This window comes from Bufo bufo, chromosome 3 (genome assembly GCF_905171765.1).
Source record: "Bufo bufo chromosome 3, aBufBuf1.1, whole genome shotgun sequence".
Classification (NCBI taxonomy): domain Eukaryota; kingdom Metazoa; phylum Chordata; class Amphibia; order Anura; family Bufonidae; genus Bufo; species Bufo bufo.
Genome location: NC_053391.1, coordinates 187,468,338 through 187,493,963, shown reverse-complemented (window position 1 = coordinate 187,493,963; position 25,626 = coordinate 187,468,338). Strand labels below are relative to the sequence as shown.

Sequence of the window (25,626 nt, the reverse complement as noted above, 5' to 3'; positions counted from 1 at the left end):
ACCTACACGCGCGGGTTTGCCGCAACGCATCCGGACCTTATCCAGACACGCTTGTGTGAACTCAGCCTAAAGGTCCTTTTACACGGACTAATAATCAGATCAATGCTCGTTTCCAATAATTGGCCTGTGTAAAAGGTGGCGCCAATCACCTGATGAACGAACAAACACGTTCATCGGGTGAATATGTTTTTCACCCAGTACCTAAAATCATTAGGGGAGTCTTATCAAACTGGTGGAAAGTAGAACTGGCTTTGTTGCCCATAGCAACCAATCAGATTTCACCTGTCATTTTCCAAAGGAGCTGTGAGAAATGAAAGGTGGAATCTGATTGGTTGCTGTGGGCAACTAAACAAGTTTTGCTTTACATCAGTTTGATAACTCTCCCCCATTGCTTCTCTGTAGCAGATCGTGCTGTGTAAGGGCACCTTCACACGCAGCAGATTTTGTTGCCACTGAAAATCTGTTCCATTCACCTGAACGGGGCTTGCAGAAATCCATGTGCTTGCCCCCCCTCCCCCATTCAAATGAATGCAACAAAATCCGCAGAGTGTGAAGGCAGCCTAAACAGCCATCTGATGCTCAGGAATAATGATTTTCTATGAGGACAAGAGATGGCTGTACGATCGCATGTCCCCATACAGTGGAGGTTCTGCATGTACGATACAGTCCTCATCTCTGCTGATGATCAGGCAATTATTAGAATTCCCTGAAACACTGGTCTGTGTAAAAGGGAACTTTAGTGAGCTGATGAAATGAATAGAGACACAAGGGCACCGATGAGGTTCCTGAAGGTTCTTGATTAGGGTCGCTCTTCTCAGCAGCAGTCACTACATATTTTGACCTACGAGACTAAGGGCTCTTTCACACGAGCGGATGCCGTGCGGGTAATTCGCTGCGTGAAAGAGAGCCAAGCCCCGCTCCAGACAGCGGAGACACGGAGCATTAACATGATTTATGATTTATGAACTTTATCTCACTGTGATTTTGTACTAAAAAGGTCACAGAGAGGCACGGAGCATTATCAATCATGTTACTGCTCCGTGTCTCCGCTGTCCGGAGCGGGGCTTGGCTCTCTTTCACGCAGTGGATTACCCGCACGGCATCCGCTCGTGTGAAAGAGCCCTAAGATCTTCTAGTGCTCAAAATCCCTGCCCAGGAGCTATGCAACTTACCTCTCAAGCCCAGTGAGACGACTGTTTCGGAAATATGAATATAGACTGTCTGCAAAAAAATGGGAGTCTAAGTATGCGGTTCCTTGATCCAGGTTTAGTTTATTATAACTACCCTGTTTGTCATTTGTAATACAGTTTGGATCTTATTGTTTATATACTTTAATAATGTAATAAAAGCTGTTTTATAGATTACTCGGTTTCCTGGGTCTGCCACCCAGCATTGCACTGGCATCCTGCCTTGTGTTAGACTCTTTTATCACTAATCTCAATAGATTGTGCAAACCTAAAAATGACAGATGTAGTGTCAGCGCCTGCAAAGGCCCATTGTAGTGACATTCCTAATGTCTAGCTCTAGGCAATGATCACGCTGCTGAAAAATGTCATTCATCTGTGGTGTGAGAAACTGTTCTGTGGAAACCACCATGTGCACTGGTATTCACCAATAGAAGGTAATCAGTGCAATGTCATATAATTATAGTACATGTCCTCAAACAGCTCCCACGTCTGAAAATAATACTCGCTTGGGAAGGGAGTGTAAATCAGGATAATGCACACGGCCGTTCCGTGCATTGGGGACCGCAACTTGTGGTCCCCAATGTAAGGGCAACATCCGTGCAGCGGCCGGAGCGGATCGAGACCCATTCAACTTAACTGGGTCCGTGATCCGTCCGCACAGTAAAAAAATAGAACATATTTTTTGCGGTGCAGAGGCACGGACAGAAACACCACGGAAGCACTCTGAAGTGCTTCCGTGGGGTTCCATGCCTCCATTCTGCACCCCAGCTCCAGATTGTGGACCCATTCAAGCAAACGGGGCAACGGCCGTGTGCATAAGGCATAAGGCTGGGAATGTTATAATATGTTAGGAGCCAATAAGATCGAGTACTTTGATGGGGAAAAAGCCGCAGGATGGCCGGGTGGAAACCGCCTCTCCTTGTTTTCAATGGGAGGCCATGGTTTACAGCCGTGACCGCGCTAACAAAGGACAAGTTGGTTCTTGGTCTGGTTGTGAAAAAAACACGTGGCTGCATGAATAGCATTGCAGCCTCCGATTGAAAACAATAAGAGGCGTTTTGGGGCATGCTCCAAATCCCAATGTCAAAACGTTGCATCTAAATGGCCCCTTATCCTTAAAAACACCCAAACATAGCACGTCTTATACACAAAGATCAGTCAAAATATTAAAAGTGAACAAGATTATATCGTGACAATGGCACCTAAACAAGAGGTAGAATAAGGTAGGATATATTAGGCAGATTAGGTGCTGGAAGCAGGAAAAATGGGAAAGGATAATGATCTGAGCGACTCTGACAAAGGCCAAATGGCAATGGCTAGACAACTGGGTCAGGGAATCTCCAAAAAGGCAGGTGTTCCTGGTATGTAGTGCTTAATAGCTACCAAAAGTGGTCCAAGGCAGGCCAACCCATGAACTAGTGACAAGGTCTTGGACACTCGAAGCTCATGGGGAGCAAAGGCTAACCTATCTGCTTCTATCCCAAAGATGAGCTACTGTACCCAGTTAATGCTGGCGATGAAAGAAAGGTGTCAGAACACACAGCCATATGAGTCCAGTAAAAAAACACTATTCCAAGATGCCTTTTACCATACTTGATTGGGGAGCCTAGGTACACCATTCACTGCCCAAAGATATCCTGGGTGTGGTCTGACCCCTGTACTATCTATCTATAATGACACAGTGAAGGGTTGTGTCTGGAAAGGCGGGTATTTTCCTCCCAGCATGTGCGGCTGGACTGGTTCCCAGCCAGGTGAGGTCAAATACCGGACCAGCGTTTAAGTGCCAGTCCGGGTCTTGGCAGCACCTGGCTGTCCTTAAATAGGCAGCTGGGAGATGTCTCTGTTTTTGGGATCTGAGGCTTTGTGCCGTGCTGGAGGGCTGAGAGCCGCATGCTGGGGAAACAGGCCCCCTAAAGCCTGCTGTAGACTACTGGAGGCAGAACTGCCAGCAAAGTGACTTGCATTATATGAACTTTCCATTGTGTGTGAATTAATACCAAGACTTCAAAGTTACTTGCTGTTTTGTGAAATTGCCTCAAGTGTGAATAAACACAGACATTTGAGTTAATAACTTGTATTTTGCCTCTGTACTGCGCCTGCTTATCCAATTTACCAGAGCGAAAACCCACACTATCTATCTATACAGTGGGAAAAATAAGTATTTGATACACTGGTGTTTTTACAAGTTTTCCTACCTACAAAGAATGAAGAGGTCAGTAAAAAAAAAAAAACATAAAAATCACATTGTATGATTTTTAAATAATGAATTTGCATTTTATTGCATGAAATAAGTATTTGATCACCTAGCAACCAGCAAGAAATCTGTCTCTCACAGACCTGTTAGTTCTCCTACCCTGCACTCATTACCTGTATTAATTGCACCTGTTTGAACTCATTACCTGTATAAAGGACATCATCCACCAACTCAATAAATCACACTCCAACCTCTCCACCATTGCCAAGACCAAAGAGCTGTCTAAGCACATCAGGGACAAACTTGTAGACCTGCACAAAGCTGGGATGGGCTACAGGACAATAGGCAAGCAGCTTGGTGAGAAGGCAACAACTGTTGGCACAATTATTAGAAAATGGAAGAAACACAAGATGACTGTTAATCTTCCTTGGTCTGGGGCTTCATGCAAGATCTTGCTGCATGGGGTAGGGATGATTCTGAGAAATCAGACCAGAACTACACGGGATGACTTGGTCAATGGCCTGAAGAGAGCTGGGACCACAGTCTCAAACATTACCGTTCGTAACACACAACGCTGTCATGGATTAAAATCTTGCAGGGCACGCAAGGTCCCCCTGCTCACGCCAGCACATGTCCAGGCCTGCTTGAAGTTCGCCAATGACCTTCTGGATGATCCAGAGGAGGCATGGGAGAAAGTCATGTGGTAAGATGAGACCAAAATTGAACTTTTTGGTATCATTCCACTCGCCGTGTTTGGAGGAAGAAGAAGCATGAGTACAACCCCAAGAACACCGTCCCAACCGTGAAGCATGGGGGTGGAAACATCAGACTTTGGGGGTGCCTTTCTGCAAAGGGGACAGGACGACTGCACCGTATTGAAAGGAGGATGGATGGGGCCATGTATTGTGAGATTTTGGCCAACAACCTCCTTCCCTCAGTAAGAGCATTGAAGATGGGTCGTGGCTGGGTCTTCCAGCATGACAATGAACCGAAACACACAGCCAGGGCAACTAAGGAATGGCTCCGTAAGAAGCATTTCAAAGTCCTGGAGTGGCCTAGCCAGACCTGAACCCAGCTGAAAATCTTTGGAGGGAGCTGAAACTCAATATAACCCAGCGACAGCCCCAAAACCTGACATATCTAGAGGACATCTGTGTGGAGGAGTCGGCCAAAATGCCTGCTATGTAACATTCTTATTATACAGTGCAGTTCTTCATAGAGGTTACTGCAAACAACAGCATTTCCCAAATCTAATTTCCCATGTAAAATTAGAAAATTAGATTGTTGTTCCCACTAAAATCCAGCCTTGTATCCATAAATCACAGTGCACTGTGCTATAAAAAAAAAGTTGGGAAAAAAACCTCTTACATATTGGGGCATGTCACAAATTAAAACCAAAACAAGCTACCAAATTAACTGGTCATTTAGCAAAAAACAAATCATGTAATATCAGCCTTAGGCCTCTTTCACACGAATGTGTGCTGCCCGTGCTGTGGACCGCAAATTGCGGTCCGCAATGCATGGGCACTGACCGTGGGCCAGCCGCATGCGGATCGTGACCCCATTCACTTAATCGGGTCCGTGATCCATCCGTTCCGCAAAAAGATAGAACAAGCACGGAATGGAATCCCACGAAAGCACTCCGTAGTGCTTCCGTGGTTCCATTCCGTTCTGCACCGCATCTCCGGATTTGCGGACCCATTCAAGTGAATGGGTCCGCATCCGTGATGCGGAGTGCACACAGCCAGTGTCCAGTGTATTGCGGACCCATCGTATGTGGCCCCTAACTCGGTCTCTTCACCACTCTGGTACTGATGACCTGTCCTGAGGAGTTAAAGGGGTTGTGCACAGGAAAACATTCTCCATTTTACAAACCAGCACTTGGATCTGAATACTTTTGTAATTGCATGTAAACAAAAAAAAATTTGTAAAGCCAGTGAGCTTTTCAACAAAATGTATCTGTATAGCGCCACCTGCTGTTTGTTCTTTTCCACCTCACTGAGGTGGCTACATGCACTCAGGGGGAGATTTATCAAAACCGGTGTGAAGGAAAACTGGTTTAGTTGCCCAAGGCAACCAATCAGATTTCACCTTTCATTTTTCAGAGCTCTTTTGGAAAATGAAAGGTTTAAACTGATTGGTTACTATGGGCAACTAAGTCACTTTTCCTGTACACCAGTTTTAGGGTACTTTCACACATTAAACTGATCAGTTTTATCCTAATGCATTCTGAATGGAGAGCAAACCGTTCAGTATGCATCAGGATGTCTTCAGTTAAGTCACTCTTATGGTATTTGGCTGAAGAAAATACCACAGCATGCTGCAGTATTTTCTCCGTCCAAAATTCCAGAACACTTGCCGGAATGCCGGATCCGGCATTATTTTCCATTGAAATGCATTAATGCACCAAGTGTTCCGGCAAAACGGATCCTGCATGCGCAGACCTTTAAAAATGCAAACAAAATAAATACTGGATCAATTTTTCCGGATGACACTGGAGAGACGGATCCGGTGTTTCAGTACATTTGTTAGACGGATCAGCATTTGGATCCGTCTGCACACGGATTTCCGGATCCGGCAGACAGTTCCGGCGACGGAACTGCCTGCAGGATCTTCACAACGCAAGTGTGAAAGTACCCTTAATAAATCTCCCCCTTAGTTTAAATCTTCAACTGCCACATGTTCTGTTAGAAGCTGCAACAGATTGGACACTCCCCCTGAGAAAGGACGCACCTCCTGAGAAAGGACACACACACACACGCACCTCCTGAGAAAGGACACACACACACACACACGCACCTCCTGAGAAAGGACACACACACACACACACGCACCTCCTGAGAAAGGACACACATGCACCTCCTGAGAAAGGACACACACACACACCTCCTGAGAAAGGACACACACACACACCTCCTGAGAAAGGACACACACACACACCTCCTGAGAAAGGACACACACACACACCTCCTGAGAAAGGACACACACACACACCTCCTGAGAAAGGACACACACACACACCTCCTGAGAAAGGACACACACACACCTCCTGAGAAAGGACACACACACACCTCCTGAGAAAGGACACACACACACCTCCTGAGAAAGGACACACACACACCTCCTGAGAAAGGACACACACACACACCTCCTGAGAAAGGACACACACACACACCTCCTGAGAAAGGACACACACACACACCTCCTGAGAAAGGACACACACCTCCTGAGCAAGGACACACACCTCCTGAGCAAGGACACACACCTCCTGAGCAAGGACACACACCTCCTGAGCAAGGACACACACCTCCTGCGCTGACAGCTCGAAAAATAATTAACAGAAGAATTAAAACAATGAATGGGGAGATCTCTGGATCCATGTGAGGTACAGGGCTGGTTCTAGTTTTGTTAGAAAATACAGTGTCTGATATTCATTTTTCACATCAGTTAATGCATAACCCCTTTAAGGATTAAAAAGATTGTTGATGGCGAAGAATCCCTGTTTTATGGCTGGTTCAGCCCCTGCAATGGAGATGTCTGCTCAGCATAGAATATGCTGCAATATCTAGCATCCGCTACAATCACTGTGTGATGCACATGCGGGGGGCTTCAGGGGGAAATTTGCTCTTTGTAGCAGTTCTCCATTTCTTCTAATTCTTCTAAGTGAAGAGCAGCACACCCCTTCCCTGTTCCCTCTATACAGGCCAGATGGAAAGTGGTTTGTCTAATTTACAATGTGGACTGTGAATTGTAAATGAAGCCTGATGCTTGCAATACATTGCAAATACATACATCATTAATCTGATGCCATCATATACCTGTCACATTTACTCCCGTGCTGCCCCTTCTGGAAATGTACATTAGTATAAGGCCCAGCTGCTCAAGGCATCGGTTGTTGAAATAAAGGGTAAAAGCAATAGTCTGTGTGTCCAGGGTAAATAAAAAAGAGGCTTTCCATTGCCAGGACAACAGTGATTCATCATCACCCGCTAGAAAGGGATGATTTTTTTATCAGCAATAAGATGGCGCCATATGAATTATTGATATAAAAATATTTAAAGTTGTCCACTGAACAGATCGATTCCATACAAGTGAGGAAGTTACTGACGGAGAGACACGGCAGTATCACCTATGGTCCCACTAAAGAAACCCAAAAGGACACCATCACAGACAATGAGATCTGTTAGGCTCTGTTTAATTTAGTTTTGGGCCAAATCCGGCACTTTCCTTATTTTCATTGTTCTTCTCCTCGATCAGAGCAGAGCAACGGAAAGGACTAGCGCTAGTGTGAACATGCCCTGATCTACAACATTTCCAAAGCTGATGCCGTGTCTGGCATGGACACAAAATCAAACACAATTACGTATTGATTTTCATTGCAGCAAAAAAAAAAAACACTTAAAGGGTAACTGTCATGTTTTCATGAAAAAATCTATTTTAGCATATGTTACTGCAGCAGCATTATGCATAAAGCAATCTTTCGTTTCTTCACATACCACTGTTTTCCTTGAGTTTTTCCCTTAGTTACAGCTGTTTAAACATTTACAATATGAGGACCTTCTCAAGATGGCTCCTCTGCCAGTTCTCTGAGGCCAAAACTGCTTTCCCTCACTTCACATACACACTTGCTTTAGCTAGCAGCTACCTGCCAGCCTATCAGATTGGATTACTGGATTTTAAGGGAGCAGTGGAAAGGGACAGGGGACATTAATGAAAGCTGTTATTATAAGGTAATTACAAATCTTTTGACAAGCATTGACAGACTAACTCAGGTATACATGCCTAGCTCTAATAAACTAGCAGATAAAAAAAAAATATGACAGTTACCCTTTAAAGGGTACCGCCACAAGGTCAGGTTTCTAAATGGCAAAACCGGGGGTGAATAAAAAAAGAAAAAAAAAAAAGAAAAAAAAAAAGAGGAGAAATCATATCTGTCAGTGATAGGCTACTTTCACACGAGCGTTCGGAGCGGATCCGTCTGATGTTTCATCAGACGGATCCGCTCCGATAATGCAGACGTTTGCATCCGTTCAGAACGGATCAGTCTGCATTATTACTTAGAAAATTTTCTAAGTCAGAAAGTAGCCTGAGCGGATCCGTTCAGACTTTACATTGAAAGTCAATGGGGAACGGATCCGCTTGAAGATTGAGCCATATGGTGTCATCTTCAAGCGGATCCGTCCCCATTGACTTCCATTATAAGTCTGGACGGATCCGCTCGCCTCCGCACGGCCAGACGGACACCTGAACGCTGCAAGCAGCGTTCAGGTGTCCGCTCACTGAGCGGAGCGGAGGCTGAGCGCTGGCAGGCGGATGCATTCTCAGTGGATCCGCCTCCACTGAGAATGCATTGGGGCCAGACGGATGCGTTCGGGGCCGCTCGTGAGCCCCTTCAAACGGAGCTCACGAGTGGACACCCGAACGCTCGTGTGAAAGTAGCCTTACTTTGTCGTTTTATGAACCACTACTGATTTTGGCTTCCAAAACTGTAACAGGAAACCTGACCGTGTGGTCGTACCCTCAATCTATGTAACAAAAACTAATAAAAATATGAAAACCATCTACAATTATAACACCACAAGCATACACCAAGGAGATGAACTAACCATACAAGATTTAAAATGTACTAACGATGACAGATCAAAAGCTTTGATCATAAATTTCTCCAAGATCTTCTCGGCTAGTCATAAAACCTCATAAAACCATTAAAAAAATCTCAAATTAAAATCAAAAGTAAAAGCAAGACAAGCACTTCCTATGTCTTAGGACACTTTCATATGGTCAATATGTGGTCAGTATTTGTAAGCCACCGCCAGGAGTGGACCCTACAGAGAAAACGTATAATGGAAATATCTGTGCCTCTTGTGTTTTGGAGACGCTCCTGGTTTTAGCTTAGAAATACTGATGTAAAATACTGACCAAATACTGACTGTGTGAAGGAGGCCTTAAACCCATTCAACCCTAATCATAGCTGCAAAACAAGGTCCAGAAAATAATTAGAAGGGTATACTGGCCGGAAGCATTCATCACCTCAGCACTGGTTAGTTAAATGCTAGGTCGATGGGGGTCCCAGCTGCAAGCTAAAGGAAGTTCAAATGGAGGAGCGATCCAGCATGCACCAGGCCTCGCCAGCCAAGCGTTGGTGGTTCTCCATCTTTAAAAATTAAAATGTATCTCCTTTTTTTTTAAATGCCTGTTCAATAATCCAAAATATTCAATAATCCAGCACCTCTAAGATCTAAAACTACCAAACCTATTAGTTAATGTTAGCCATGTGTCCCTGTGTGGTGAAATATAACTGTTAAACCTGTATATACCGTACTTCATAATATATTGTGAAATTGCACACACAAGGATGTGGTAGGTAACAACCTTCCACCTATTTCCTAATGTTCATCATTGCTATACTGCACAGTGCATCGTCACTCTTTCCTCCCACCATCAGACGCCTACAGTCCATCATGCCGTACATGGCCTGCAGGGGTTAAACTATATAAACCATTATAGACTGCCCTGCTTTGTCTTCTAACCACCTATTTCCAGGAGGGGAACCAGTGCTGAAGTATGAAATGTGCTGCTACAGCCTGGGAGATACAGAAGGACATGAGTAGTCTGCAGCAAGGACTGCGGCTCTTCCACACTGCTTTCTAGAAGAAGAATCTTCTATGCAATGTATGTAGAAAAACACTATATAAAAAGCTCCATAATCATTTCTCTATAAAACTGCAAGTGCACTATGGGCCACTTTTACACGGTCAGTATTTGGCCAGTATTTTGCATCAGTATTTGTGAGTCAAAATCAAGTGTAGAACCTGCAGAGAAGAAGTAGAATTGAAATATCTGTTCTGTGTTTTGGACCCATTCCTGGTTTTGTCTTACAAATACTAATGAAAAATACTGACCGCGTGAATGTGGCCTGACCAGTTGCGTACATACAGGGGTCGCAGTTGCGACCGGGCCTGGCACTCCAGGGGGCCCAGCCACCTGTGGACCCCTGGCCCCGCAGTAGTGCCACTCAGACACAGGTGTGGGGCTGGGCCCGCGGCGGCGGCAGGTGACAGGGAGATGAACGCTTCCATTGTGGAAGCGTTCATCTCCAAGGTGATCTGTATCGCCGTCCTCAGGACAGCGATACAGATTGCTGTGCTGCGGCCGGGCAGGGGAGGGAGGCGTCTCCCTTCCCTGTTCCTCTGATAGGCTGCGGGCCTTGTGTCGGCAGCCTATCAGAGCGGTGCAGGCGGCGTGATGACGTCATCGCGCCACGCCGCCGCCTGAGCTGTACAGCGCAGGACACAGGCCAGAAGAGGCCTGCATCGCATCGCTGCTAAGGAGGTAAGTATAAGGGTTTATTTTATTTTTTTTAATACCGAACTTTACTTGGGACATGAGGAGACACTTCATACTGGAAAATGGGGGGGGAAGGAAGGTTGGCACTACTTGATACTGGAAAATGGGGGGGGGAGGAGAAGGTTGGCACTACTTGATACTGGAAAATGGGGGGGGAAGGAAGGTTGGCACTACTTGATACTGGAAAATGGGGGGGGGGGGGGAGTTGGCACTTGATACTGGAAAATGGGGGGGGAAGGTTGGCACTTGATACTGGAAAAAGATGGGGGGAAGGTTGGCACTTGATACTGGAAAAAGATGGGGGGGGGGAGGTTGGCACTTGATACTGGAAAAAGATGGGGGGGAAGGTTGGCACTTGATACTGGAAAATGATGGGGGGGAAGGTTGGCACTTGATACTGGAAAATGAGGGGGGGGAGGTTGGCACTTGATACTGGAAAAAGATGGGGGGGGAAGGTTGGCACTTGATACTGGAAAAAGATGGGGGGGGGAAGGTTGGCACTTGATACTGGAAAATGAGGGGGGGGGAAGGTTGGCACTTGATACTGGAAAATGAGGGGGGGCTGTTGGCACTTGATACTGGCACACGGGACGGTTGGCACTTGATACTGGCACAATATTGGGGGCACTATTGGGGACCACAGGGCACAGTATTGGGGTAGTAGGATGTTTTGTCCAGAAGATGGTAGGATGATGGAAAAGTAGTAAACTAAGATTTTTTTGGGGTCAAACTGCAGAGATTAAAAACGGCGTAAAAATGGTGGTCTGTTCTGAAAGGAGAAGACGAGGACAGAGAACATCTACATCGAAGGAGACGTCACTGGATGTAAGAGGTACGGGCGTGATTTATGGGTGGGGCTGTGTGTGTGTGTGTGTGGTTTGAGGGCGGGTGGGGACACAGGGGCCCCATAATCTCCTATTGCCCGGGGAAATGCCCCTCCCGAGACCGGGGGGGGGGGGCCCATGGATCAGTTTCGCACCGGGGCCCCATGGATTGTGTGTACGCTACTGGGCCTGACTAAATACTGACCGCGTGAATGTGGCCTAACTAAATACTGACCGCGTGAATGCGGCCTAACTAAATACTGACCGCGTGAATGTGGCCTTACTAAATACTGACCGCGTGAATGTGGCCTTACTAAATACTGACCGCGTGAATGTGGCCTAACTAAATACTGACCGCGTGAATGTGGCCTTACTAAATACTGACCGCGTGAATGTGGCCTAACTAAATACTGACCGCGTGAATGTGGCCATAAGTTTCAGATTATATTGCAAACTTCAATCAGAAAGGCATACAATTAAAAGGAACACAATATATATATTTTTAAATGCACAAAGATGGAATAATACAGGAAATCAACTATAGGGGTCATTTATTAAGACCAGTGTTTTAGATGATACTGGCCTGCCGGACCGCCCTCTCCACCCCCACCTCACTTTTTTTAGTCCTGACATGAGCAGGGAGAAGTTGCTGATTGCGGCACAAATAACCTCTGTGCTGCAATCTGCGCCAGAAATACACCGACAATAAATGACCCCCTATGTTAAAAAAAAGCATAAAGGGGAAATCTGTTCTGCAATCTTTTAATGCTATATTCAGAAGGCCAGCCAGAGAAGTATTCAAAAACCTTATCCAGGGAATTTTGGGCACTACTTGCATGAAAACAGGACTCTCGTGGGTCCACCTTGGGTCTACAAATATCAACCGAACAGTTGAAAACAATGGCAGGGACACCCCACCAATTTCAGTACTGTGGTCCTCAGGTAGTGAAATGTGAAGATTTGTACATGGCTGACCATTCCACCATGGACTCATGCGGATATGTCTGGAGGGAACCGATGGCCCAATTGGTCATATTGTATTCAATGGGATCCGCTTTACTATTCATTACCAAAAATGATGTCCTGCAGAGTAAACATTTTTTTAAGAAAAAGAAGGTTGAGAACGGTGTAAAATAATAAAGTCCTAGTCACTTTAAGAATTCCCTGCTGCTGTCATTCTGATGCTACCTGGTACCCCACCAGTCTCGGCTTCCTAGTCCCTCTCGACTCACTGGAAATGACCGTTCAGCCAATGACTGGCCCGCCTCAGCCGGTGATTGTCTGAGCAGTTAATCCCTGTGTGTCGAGAGAGAGTAGAAGGCAGAGATGGTCAGGGGAAAGGAGGACATCTCCTGCCTGGAGTACCATTGCATGCATGTTTCAAATTGAACTATAAGACCATTGGGCCAGTGCCTACAAGGGCCCCTTAAAGTGCATCTGTCAGCAGATTTGTACCTATGTCACTGGCTGACCTGTTACATGTGCGCTCGGCAGCTGAAGACATCTCTGTTGGTCCCATGTTCATATGTGTCCACATTGCTGAGAAAAATACATGCAAATGAGACTCTAGGAGCAATGGTGGTACAATATTCATTCAGGCAGGAATGGTGGCAGAGGGAGCAGAATCCCTGCCTCATATATGAGATTGGGCCCTATAAATGGAGGCCCTTTCATGGACTGTACAGATGATGGGTATCCTCTGAACTCACCACTACCTGAAAAGCCAGCAGCACAGCTTTCCTACGGGAGCTTTACACTGAAACGGACCGTTGATTTCGTGCCCTCTGCTTCTAAGACCTTGGTATAAACCGGAGATTTCAGCAGGCGGGCGAAGGAACCAAGGTACGGAAATGTATGGCTTACATCCAGTAAAGTGGGCCGCAGCCTCCTGCAGAACAGTGTGACCAGGGCTAGTACGTCTGCTAAGTGGCCACACGCACCGGGTGGTAACATGACCGCCTGAGAATGTGACAGTATGCTCTGAATATTTGTACAGGTTCCCAGAAGAGCAGAGGCACAGAGATTTGTAAATTCTCCTGCCGGTGGCTCCCTATGCCCTTCCTGCAGGTGATGGATGGGTTTTCTTAATGTACAGTAAATGTGCAAATTGCTATTTTAGTCTCAGCCGTAGATGCATTTATAAGCCAGACATGCAGCACTTGGAGTGCAGAGGACAGGACCATCTAATTCCTTACCATTAAAGGACTGATACAGATCCACATGGACAGTGCAGGACCCTCACAGGCCCAGCTGTCCTGAAAGTGAACGTAGTGGCAGCTGCTTCATTATATCAGATGCCTGTGGGGACCTGGTAAGCACTGGAACTGGAGCAGCTGGGGATAGGTAAGGCCATGTCCACACGTGACTGAAACCCGTTGTGGATTTGTATGCAGGACTAGCAAAGTGGATGACATTTTAGGAAGTCTCATTTACACGGTGCATTGACCTGAGGTGCAGAGCTCCGCCAGTTCCAGAAGAGGATGCTGCATACAAGCGGGCTGTCCGCAGCACTATGCTGCCCACAGTGTGCATAGTGACAAACCTGCTGATTTTAGCTGTCACTGCTGTGATGGCAGTCTGGACTTGATGAAGCTCACAGCGCAATCCTGCGCTGCGACAGAGATGAATCCACTACTGCATGCTGCCCTCGCTCTCCCCAGCCTTCAGATGATGATTGACAGTGTGTAACAGGAAAGAAACAATTGAGGGGCAGCATAGCGTAGCTGACAGGTCCCGCAGCTTGTATGTACCATTCTAGCACCTAATCCCCCCATAAGACTGTCTTCTCTGCTGCTCCCATCATCTCCTCCAATTCCAGCACTACTCCATCAGTATCTCGCACCATCCAAACGACCTTCCTTCAAAAAAGCTTACAGCCTGCAATAACCCTGTCTCCACTATACAGCAATATAAAAAGCTTTGGCCACAGTGCAAATTCCAAAACACGACCCCACATACCATGTGCCATTTTTAATATGAGTGTCTTCTCATGTGACCAAGCTGCACCCCACAGAGTTGCCCCCCTTAATCTCACGATAGAAAACAATACAAATACAGTAATTAGGTGGAGGGTCTACCCATAACCGCTGCACCATCCGAGCTGCGCCTCAGCTGCTGAGGTCAGACTGATAAATGCTGGATGCACTTTAGGCTACGGGCTTTCTTCCCGCTCTACCCATTTAACACCACATCCATCAGTCCACTAAATACAAAATGTATTGATGGAAAGAGCGCTTCTTTGTTACCAGACGCATGAATATTAAATGATCGTTTAAGGGATCTTAAGTAATGAAGACCATATAAAAAATGCATGCCGTTTGGCGGCTCACCAGTTCCTGTAAATATAAAGTTTTAGGGTATGTCTCTCCATTGAAGGTGACATATTTGAAGGGGTTGTCCACATTGGACAAATACGTAGTCTCACTTAGTATCAAGCTGCAGGGACCACTCTCACAGCTAGCATGTGACATGGTGGTGGTCACAGTGGTCAAACCACAGTCATTCAGGCCTTACTGGCCTATGACTCGTTTTCTGGCAGTTGTGAAAATACTGACAACTACTCTGCCACATTAAACATTATTTATAGTGTAGAATATATAAAAGAAAATTACTGATAATACTTAAATATTACTTTATTATAAATATACCCCCAAATACCTTCCATTAGTTAGAATGGCTCGTTTGTCTAGAGCAGGGGTGGCCAACCTCGCAGCTTCATTTGCGGCTCGGAGGGGAGCGCACTCGCCTCTACATATGCGGCTCGCAGGGGAGCAGGCCAGCTATTCCTGTACTAGGGATGTCGTAGGTATCGAAATATCAGAAGCACAGGGGAGAAGGAAGCAGTCCCCCCTCCCCCCTGCGCTGCTGCTGCCGCCACTGCCACCAATGAGAACACAGAGGGGAAGAGGAGGGGAGGGGCTGTGGCCACTGCCACCAATGAAGTTAACTCACTCATTTATTCAAATACAGGAGGCAGAATCATATAGCCCGCACCCGACCTCTATGAGAGGTAGCTGAGATCCGCGGCAGTTAACCTCTTAGGTGCTGCACCTGAGGGGTTAACTGCCGGGGATCGCAGCGCCGTCATAGAGGCCAGGTGTCGGCTATGTGATTCTGCCAGCACCCGCCTCCTGTATCTGTATTAAAGGTCAATTATCATCGGTGGCGCAGTGCACCCCCCCACCCCCTTAATACATGGAGGCCCGCGCTCTGACCTGATGCTGCGCATGTCAGGTCACTGTGGAGAGGGCGCCACAGTCCTCAGAGCGGCGGCAGCAGAGGTTGGATAAGCCTCCTACACAGTGTGTTTTTTATTAAAATACTGATCATGGGGTCTTATCTGACATGGGGGTAGTATGAGCTCAGATAAGACCCCCAAATCCTCATCAGACCCACAAAATTCAATGCTCACATAAGACACCAAAAATCAGACACCCCATGCTCACATCTCCCCTATGTCAAATCACCCCCCCCCCCCCCCACACACACATGATCTCAGAATAGGGGGGTCATCTGAGCATGGGGTGTCATCTGAGCACGGGGCGTCATCTGAGCATGGGGCGTCATCTGAGCATGGGGCGTCATCTGAGCATGGGGCGTCATCTGAGCATGGGGCTGAAACGATTACTTGATTGAATCGAGTAATTCAACACAAAAAAATCCTCGATGCAAAAACCTTTGTGAAGTGCTTGCTATTACTTACCACTCCGTGGTCACCCACCGGCCCGTACCACGCTGCACTGGATCCTGACACATCGTCAGGTCATAGCGCACGTAAGCGTGCGCTATGACCCGATGCTGTGTGACGTCAGGATCCAGTGCAGCACATGGAGAAGAAGAGGAAGGAGCTGTAGAGCGGCACCCCTACAGGAAAGGTAAGTATTTTATTTCGCTGTGGACATGGCACTGAAGGGGGACAGCCGGCAATGGATGGCATGGAGGGGCAGATGGGAGTGGGGGACATGGAGGGGCTGATCTGATGTCACTGGGGGAGTGGGGGACATGGAGGGGCTGATCTGATGGCACTGAGGGACATGGAGGGGATGATTTGGTGGCACTGTGGGAGTGGTGGACATGGAGGGGCTGATTTGGTGGCACTGGGGGAGTAGGGGATGTGGAGGGGCTGATCTGATGGCACTGGGGGACATGGAGAGGCTGATCTGATGGCACTGGGGGAGTGGGGGACATGGAGGGGCTGATCTGGTGGCACTGGGAGACAAATGTAGGGGCTGATCTGGTGGCACTGGGGTGTGTGGGACATAAAGGTGATTTCGTCACAGAGGGGCTGATCTGATGGCACTGGGAGAGTGGGGGACGCGGGGGGGCTGATCTGGTGGCACTGGGAGACATGGAGGGGCTGATCTGATGGCACTGGGGGACATGAAGGGGCTGATCTGATGGCACTGGGGGACATGGAGGGGCTGATCTGATGGCACTGGGGGAGTAGAGGACATGGCAATGGATGGCATAGAGGGGCTGATGGCACTGGGGTTGGGGAGAGCTTAAGGCACTGGGGGCACGGACCTGATGGCACTGGGGGAACTGATGCACTTGGGCTAATCGCACAGGGGGGAACATAGGGTGTTGGGGACTGATGGCAGGGGGTCTGATGAGTTTTTATAAAGGAAAACAGGGAGCTTTGCACTTTGGATTGCTGTGTCGAGATTCTTAAATGAGGCTCCACAGTGTTTTCTGTAGCTGGTCTCCCTAAGATCAGCCAATGTTTTGTTTGAGTAGTCTCCAAGGCATTGCTCCCGGTTAGCCAGAATCCTACTCCACACTGATGAGGGGCAACACCCCGAAACAGCTGTCTGTGGATGGATAACTGGCTTAGGTCTTCCCTGTCACATCCTTAAAGAGGACCTTTCACCGATTATTACACTATGAACTGACTATACAGACATGTAGAGCGGCGCCCGGGGATCTCACTGCACTTACTATTTTCCCTGGGCGCCGCTCCGTTCTCCCGCTATGCCCTCCGGTATCTCCGCTCACTAAGTTATAGTAGGCGGAGATTCCAGTCACTAAGTTATGGTAGGCGGAGTCTGCCCTTGTTCTGCTCTAGCGCTGGCCAATCGTAGCGCAGAGCTCACAGCCTGGGAGGTTATTTTCTCCCAGGCTGTGAGCTCTGCAATGCGATTGGCCAGCGCTACAGAAGAACAAGGGCAGACTCCGCCTACCATAACTTAGGGAACGGAGATACCGGAGGGCATAGCAGGAGAACGGAGCGGCGCCCGGGGATAATAGTAAGTGCAGTGAGATCCCCGGGCACTGCTCTACATGTCTGTATAGTTAGTTCATAGGGTAATAATCGGTGAAAGGTCCTCTTTAAAGCTTGTAAAAGAGCGGGATCTTGACATAGGGGCCACTTAATATGGTGGATTTGGTGATCTCTGTAATGGGGACACCCCTTTGCTCGGTTTTCCTTCCTTTGAGGGATATCTGGCTTTCACTGTGTCGAAGACCCATAACTGGGGCTCCACAGCTATTTTGCATATAAAGGAAAACAGTCTATTAATTCATTTTTTCTTATTAGGTTACTCGAGTAATTGTAAAAAATAATCGATAGAATACTTGATTACTGAAATAATTGTTTACTGCAGCCCTACATGGGCATCATCTGAGCATGAGGGCAGTCATCTGAGCATGAGGGCAGTCATCTGAGCATGAGGGCAGTCATCTGAGCATGAGGGCAGTCATCTGAGCATGAGGGCAGTCATCTGAGCATGAGGGCAGTCATCTGAGCATGAGGGCAGTCATCTGAGCAATCTTGAAACACATTGTGAAAAACAAAGATTGCCAGAAGTCTCACTAAAGCTGTCTACATTACAGGTAGGAAAGGTGGTTTACTTTTAAATGTTTGATAACTCAATTGCAGTAATACTGTCGTGTGCACACATATTTGTGTAAATGTATAGCTTGTGGCTCCTGGCAGTCATACTTTTTTTTTTTTTGTGTCTGTAAGGTTGGCCACCCCTAGTCTAGAGAGTAATCATCAGGGGAAGCAAAGTGGGCGCCGTTCTATTAGCACACACAAAACCTGTCCTAATCACACAGCAGAACAAGTTACTTCACAACACTGAGCTAAAGAGCTGCCTCATCCTTCTCTCTGCTCTGCTTGTCAGGGAATATGACCCTGAATACAAATGATAAGAACTTCAAGCTGAATCTCTGTAGGAATGGAGTTCATGAGGAGACATGAAGTACAGAGAGGAAAGACTGTGATAATGTGGGGCTGTGGTAATGGAGACTGCATACAAGTGCTGCTGCTCATTATCCACACCTCCTCTTTGTACAGTACTTCATGTCTCCTCATGAACGCTATTCCTACAAAGATTCAGCTGTGTCCAGGATCATAATCCCTGACAAGTAGAGCAGAGAGGAGGATGAGGCAGCCCTTTAGCTTAGAAAACTCCTTTAAATTGCACCTCGCTTTTTGTAATGTAAATTCATCCATAATTCTGTGCTGGTTATAAATCTTTACATGGGTCAGTGGTCCATTTCTCTCGAACAGAGCTTCAAATTCCTTCCTGCCCTTCTCATAGCCATAAGGTTCATGGGGCGCAATTATTTTAGAAAATAAAGATAACCTTACAGCCTGCCGGAGTTCATCGCATCCAGCATAGACGGAAACTGCTGGAACATCACCAGGTCCCCATGACTATAATGGGACCTGGTGGGGATCTGGCCTGTTGCCGCCATTAGTGCTACGATTCGGCCGGACAAATACCGCTGCAAGCAATGGTTTTTGTCCGACTGCATCCCGCCCTAATGCCGGAAACAGGCCAGATCCTTTCTGGGTTCTATTATAGTCAATGGGCCCTGGCTGGGAAAAACAGCCTGCAGAAACAGTTTAGCGCCAGTGTGAAACTAGCCTTACTCTTTCTAGGTGTTATCCAATTTTTAGTTCTATAAATTAGCAAATTAAAGGGGTTTTCTGAGATTTTGATATGGACCCCTGCCGATCAGCTGTTTGAGAAAGCACGGGCGCTCCTGTGAGCACCAAGCACAGCGCCGTACATTGTATAGCGGCTGTGCTTAGTATTGTGCTCATCCCCATTCACTTCAATGGACCGGATATATTAGAAAGCTGCTAACATTTCATAACCCCATGAATACACTTTATTTGCTGAAAACGTAATACCCCCTTGGATGGGAGCACGGTCGGGGGCACCATCTTGAGTTTTCATCACCACCTCAAGTATCTGAAGTATCAGCTGTTCCTTCCATTTCATTCTGAATTGTACTAGTGTGTCATGAGTGCTATCATCCTGGTTATGGATGTCTCTTTATAGTGTTTTCTTTTTTATTCAGTGTCTATATAGATACCCCCCCCCCCCCAATCCTACGATCCCCTTGCTCTCTACCCTCTTTTATTCCCCCCGTCTCCTATATATAGACGTGTTGATCGTGCACCAGCCACCCTAACGTTCTCATCTGACATCATCTCTTCTTCACCACGCTATTTTCATCTTTAACCCTGCCTTGTCTGCTTGTCGGCCGCCTCCCCAGGAGTGGCTGTGACCTCAGCTGTCCCTTAGCTCTGCTCCCCTCAGTTGTTGCTGTCCCTCCAGCCTCTGTCCTCTTCTTTATCCATGTGTATTGTGTTCAGAATTCCTCGCCCCTCTCTCCGGGTCATTGGCGCCATAGAGCTGTCGTGCTAATGAGGTCGGTGTATTCTCATGAATCCAAACACTTTCATTCTTTCCAAGCAAAGTCCCCTTATATTCTGTCGCTCTTAAATCACCGCCGTTCTCTGCATCGCTGCATTTTTCTGACCCGTTCAGTCTTTAAAGGGTTACTTGTGATGGCGCACGGCTAGGATCTGATCTTGATAATGATGGAGCAGCAGTGCTGGTTCGGTGCTGCGATCTCTTCGTTGTTTCCTCCTGCACAGCAGCACTCTGGACCACGCGCTGTGATAGGAGGCTCCCTGCGCAACCTGGGCGCCGCCGTGCAAGCCAAACTTAGAAGGTTACACAGGGCTAAATCAGCACTGTGACCCCTTCATTCTCAGCATCGGCGGTGGTCCCAGAGGTCGGGCCATAACCGATCATAAATTGATGGCATATGGGACTATTCCTCTCATGGTGACTGAAAAAAATATACATAAAAAAAGCTTAAAGGGGTATTCCAGTGGAAAGAAAAAAGGTTTGCAATGGGCTACAAATGCTTTTAAAACATGCTTTAACAAAGCCTAGACTCACCTCACTGACCCCCACCGCTGACGTTCCGACGACGTCCGGGTGCGCGCTGTGCTGCACTTCCTGCTCCTGTTTCACCACACACAGGAAATGGCCATACCGTTCAGCCAATCACTGCTGAGGCGGGCCATGTCTGTAGCCAGTGATTGGCTGAGTGGTATTCACACCCATTTCCTGCTGAGTCAGGAGCACAGCGGAGACCCGAGCGCTGTCAGAACAGCGGTGGGAGTTTATTGAGGTGGGTACAAGCTTTCTTGTTTTTATTATATTTGCAGCGCTTCGCAAGCCTTCGCAAAAGGGGTTTTCTGAGATTTCGCCACTTGGGACCCCCGCTGTTTGAGAAGGCACCGGCGCTTGCAGCTTCTCTCAGCTCACCAAGCACAGCGCCGTACATTGTATAGTGGCTGTACTTGGTATTGCAGTTCAGTCACTTTGCCTATCCAAAGCTGGAGAAGGCCGCCGCGCTACTGCGAGCACCGATGCCTTCTCAAACAGCTGATCAGCGGTATCCTGGGTGTTGGACCCCCAACAATCAGAAACTGAAGATAGATCATCAGTTCAAAAATCTTGCAAAACAATTTAAAAAGGGGTTGTCCAGGGGGGGTAAACATTAATGGCAAAAAAACATAAAAGAAGCCATACTTACCCTTACCGATCCCCAGTCCCACTACCAAAGCTTTCAGGTCCATGCTGGTCTGTCTTTCCACCTTGGAAATGTCTGTACAGCAATTAATTGGACAACCCAATAAAAGAGGACCTGTCAGCAGGATCAACCCTATTAAACTAGGCATACAACATGCTAGGGTGCATCCTGATGATTAACCTGGATAGCGAACATCCGTTGCGCCGTTCCACAGAAACAGGGTTCAACTGCATATGCAGATTAGAGTTTTAGTGCCATAGGGGGCGTGACAAATGCAGGACAGCAGAAAAGCTGAGGCACACTGAAGGCCCCTTGGGCGTGACCCTCGGTGCACTGCAGCCCTAATCTGCATATGGAATCAAATTCTGTTTTTCTCTAGAACGGTGCAAAGGATTTTTACCATACAGGTGTCGTTTTAATCAGCAGAATCAACCCCAAGGGCCAATATTTGTGATTTTAATAGGGTTGATCCTCTTCAAACAGTTGGCTGATACATTCTACATAGGTAAAAGTGTATGGGCATATTAGGTTTTGGAATAACTGTAAATGGCAGATCTCATTCAGAGCCACCACGTGTTAGACGGTGTACATCAGAAGGGTTTCATCACAGGGTGGCAGCTGTCAGTCAAATGACCCACATCTGGATGCCAGCGCAGCGGCAGGTGATAAGACATATATAACATTAGTGACGGATACAGAAGACGCTGTATGTCAGTGAATGCCTTCCTCCTCTCAGGTGACAGTGAAGATGAACTTCACCTACACAATGGAAATCCCAGGACATAAGGAGATGAAGCCATGGGGTGGACACCAGAGATGGAATTGTGCACTTGGTCCATGGGCTAGTGCTTGTCTGCAGGAGGGAAGTCCTCACCAGTATATTCCAGTATATCCCAGTATACATGTGAAGCTGGGAGGCAGCTGTCCTGGCCGCACATACATGACAGAGCCCAGGTAATGAGCAGCTGGGTGCCTGCCCCGTCACCCTCCTCACCGTCCACCTGCAGCTCCCTGTCACCAGCCCTCCTTCCCCGCCTCTTACCAGGAAGATGAGGTTGAAGGTGAGCAGCAGGTACTTGATGCATCGCATGGAGCCGCTGAGTCTCCCCATCCCGGCTACAGCCCCGGCCAGCAACAGATGTCACAGCACCGAAACCCCGGCTCACACACTGCACGGGAACCCCGCCCTGCCAAGGCACGGCCACGCCTACCATGGCTCAACCACGCCCAGTATGAAAGCGTTCTGCCCTGTTTCCCGCCCTCCGCCGCTTCATAGACTGGCGAAGGTTCCTATAACAGGCGGCTGATATTAGAGTAGCCACGCCCCCTAGAGGCCGGAGCGCTGACTGACAGGGCAGGGGCGGCTGAGCTGTGTGGTGAGAGGCGCTGTACTTGGACCTGCAGGAGGCTTATGGAGAGGAGCAGTTCCACACACGTTTGCTTCTCTACACATGAAATGTGTTAAAAACTATGAGAGAAAAAAAAATATTTTTGGAAATAGATTTCTAATGTGGCAGTCAGTTTTATCATCTGGCAGTACATCAAGCACATCTCCTCAGGGTCGGTTCACATGAGTGAAAAAAAATGGCCATTAAAAAACGGATAAACTGCTTTAATGGACGCTTTGCATTCGTTTTCTTAGGCTAGGTCTACACAACAAAAAGGGTACAGCTACATTGCGACATGTGTCACGCAACATTTTTTATAATGATAGTCGATGGTGTCGCTCTGCAGCACAACAGTCGCGCAGAAATCAAACTTCGATGGATTTTTTGCGACTGTCGTGTTGCATGGCGACACTATTGTCTAACATGGAAAATGCGCGACATTTCTAAATCACATGTCGCCGTGTAGCCCTAGCCTTACAGTCATTAAAAGCTGATTAATTTCATAGGCTTTTATTCAAATCCCAAACACTGCAGTGCCCTCAGTATACATAAATGCCCCCAAAGTGCCCGCTGGACATCCAACGGCCTCATTAGTGCCCCTAGTATAATTAATGGCCTCATTAGTGCCCCTAGTATAATTAATGGCCCCATGAGTGCCCTCCAGTATAAAAAATGGCCTCATTAGTGCCCCTGGTATAAGTAATGGCCCCATGAGTGCCCTCCAGTATAAAAATGGCCCCATTAGTGTCCCTGGTATAAGTAATGGCCCCATGAGTGCCCTCCAGTATAAAAATGGCCCCATTAGTGTCCCTGGTATAAGTAATGGCCCCATAGTGCCCCTAATATAATGAATGGCCCCCATGGTGCCCTCCAGTATAAATAATGGCCCCATTAGTGCCCTCAAGTATAGAAAATGGCCCCATTAGTGTCCCCAGTATATGTAAGTGCCCCCATAGTGCCCTTCAGTATAAAAATGGCCTCATTAGTGCCCCCAATATAAGTATTGGCCCCCATAGTGCCCCCAGTATAAGTAATGGGCCCCATAGTGCCACCAATATAAAGAATGGCCCCATTAGTGCCCCCAATATAATGATCTCCCAGCGCCCTCAGTATATATAATTAATCGCGTTGTGCCCTCAGTAATTAAAATGCCAAACCACCTGCCACCCCAAACCGCCAGTAGTGGCAACACGAGGGAACACTTGCTCCGCTGTGGAGGCACCAGGACCATGTGACCGTCAGGTCCTGCTGCCTCCAGTGCAGAGCAAGTGTTCCCTCACCTGCAAGTGGATAAGGTGAGTATTTTTTTTATTTTAAGGCCTCATGCACACGACCGTTGTTGTGTTCCGTGTCCGTTGTTCCGTTTTTTCGTGATTTTCTGCGGACCCATTGACTTTCAATGGGTCCGTTTAAAACTCGGCTAATGCACCGTTGGTCATCCGCGTCCGTGATCCGTGGTTCCAGTCCGTCAAAAAAATATAACCTGTCCTATTTTTTTCACGGAAAACGGTTCGAGGACCCATTCAAGTCATTGGGACTGTGAAAAAACGCGGAGGCACACAAGATTGTCATCCGCGTCCGTTTTTTTCCTATAATTTGCATGGCAAACTTGACTTAGACTTTTATTTACTTTCCTTCATGTCTGGTGATCCTCCAAAAATAAAGGAAGACACACGGAAACGGATCACGGAACAACGGAACCCCATTTTGCGGAACGGAACACGACACTGGTCGTGTGCATGAGGCCTAATCCCTGAAAGTCCCTTTTTTACACAGTATACCCATTTTTAACAGCTGATAGACAGGTGCACTCTTGTCTAAATGGCCATTAAAAACAGCCCCATTGAGTTCAATGAGGTCTATCTCGCCGTGAAAATGGGCAAAAATAGGATGTGTCCTATTTTTTTGACGGACGCTATTCACTGGCTGTTAAAAATAAACGCCATGTGAATGAACCCTCCTCATATCAGATTGGTGGGGGTCTGACTCCCAGCACCCTTGCCAATCAGCTGTATGGAAAGAATGCAGCTCTTGTGCAAACACTCAGCTCCTTCATCCCACTCACTTGAATGGTACAGAGCAGTTGTGCTTCATGTGAATGGGAAGGAGGAGCTGTAATCAGGGGCGGAACGAGCGGGCCCTCACATGTAATGGGAGCGCTTTGACGGGGCCCGGCATGAAGTACAGTGAGAATGCCGGGCCACGTCAGAGCGCTCTTCAAACATGAGTGGGCGCAGGAGGCAGGGGGAGGAAGGAAGGAAGGAAGGAAGGAAAGAAGGAAGGAAGGAAGGAAGGAAAGAAGGAAGGAAGGAAGGAAGGAAGCTCTCCGCTCCCTACTTCACTGTTCTTCTGAGCTCAGGCGCTCCCCCTGCTGGCCGCACATCCCGCTGCTGGCTGTGGGAGGAGCGCTGAAAGCCCAGGAATTGGCCTTCAGCACAGCCAGCAGCGCGATGTGAGTGTGGGAGCACGTCATCTGGGAAGAGGGTATGTGTTATTTTTCCCATAAAGCTGCAGACTGGAGGCAAAAGGGGGCATCTTTACTGAGGGGGCGGACTAATCTGGAATAACTACTGTGAGGGGGCACCTAATCTGGAATAACTACTGTGAGGGGGCACATATGTGGGCATAACTACTGTGAGGGGGCACATATCTGGCATACTGTGAGGGGGCACATATCTGGCATACTGTTAGGGGGCACATTTCTGGCATAACTACTGTGAGGGGGGCACATATCTGGCATAACTACTGTGAGGGAGGCAGTGCCATATATCTGTCCATAACCACTGTGAGGGGGCACATATCTGGCATAACCACTGTGAGGGGGCACATATCTGGCATAA

At 47.5% G+C, this 25,626-nt stretch overlaps 1 protein-coding gene across 1 annotated transcript in view; it reads right to left on the bottom strand.

The window, feature by feature from the left end:
- The window catches only part of TSPAN2 (tetraspanin 2), a 172,330-nt gene extending 149,750 nt beyond the window's left edge, over positions 1-22,580 (bottom strand). The window contains exon 1 of the mRNA XM_040423829.1: positions 22,441-22,580. Within this exon, the coding sequence (XP_040279763.1) occupies positions 22,441-22,509 (69 nt within the window). The 5' untranslated portion in view covers positions 22,510-22,580. The remainder of the gene's footprint in view (positions 1-22,440) is intronic.
- Positions 22,581-25,626: the final 3,046 nt, after the last annotated feature.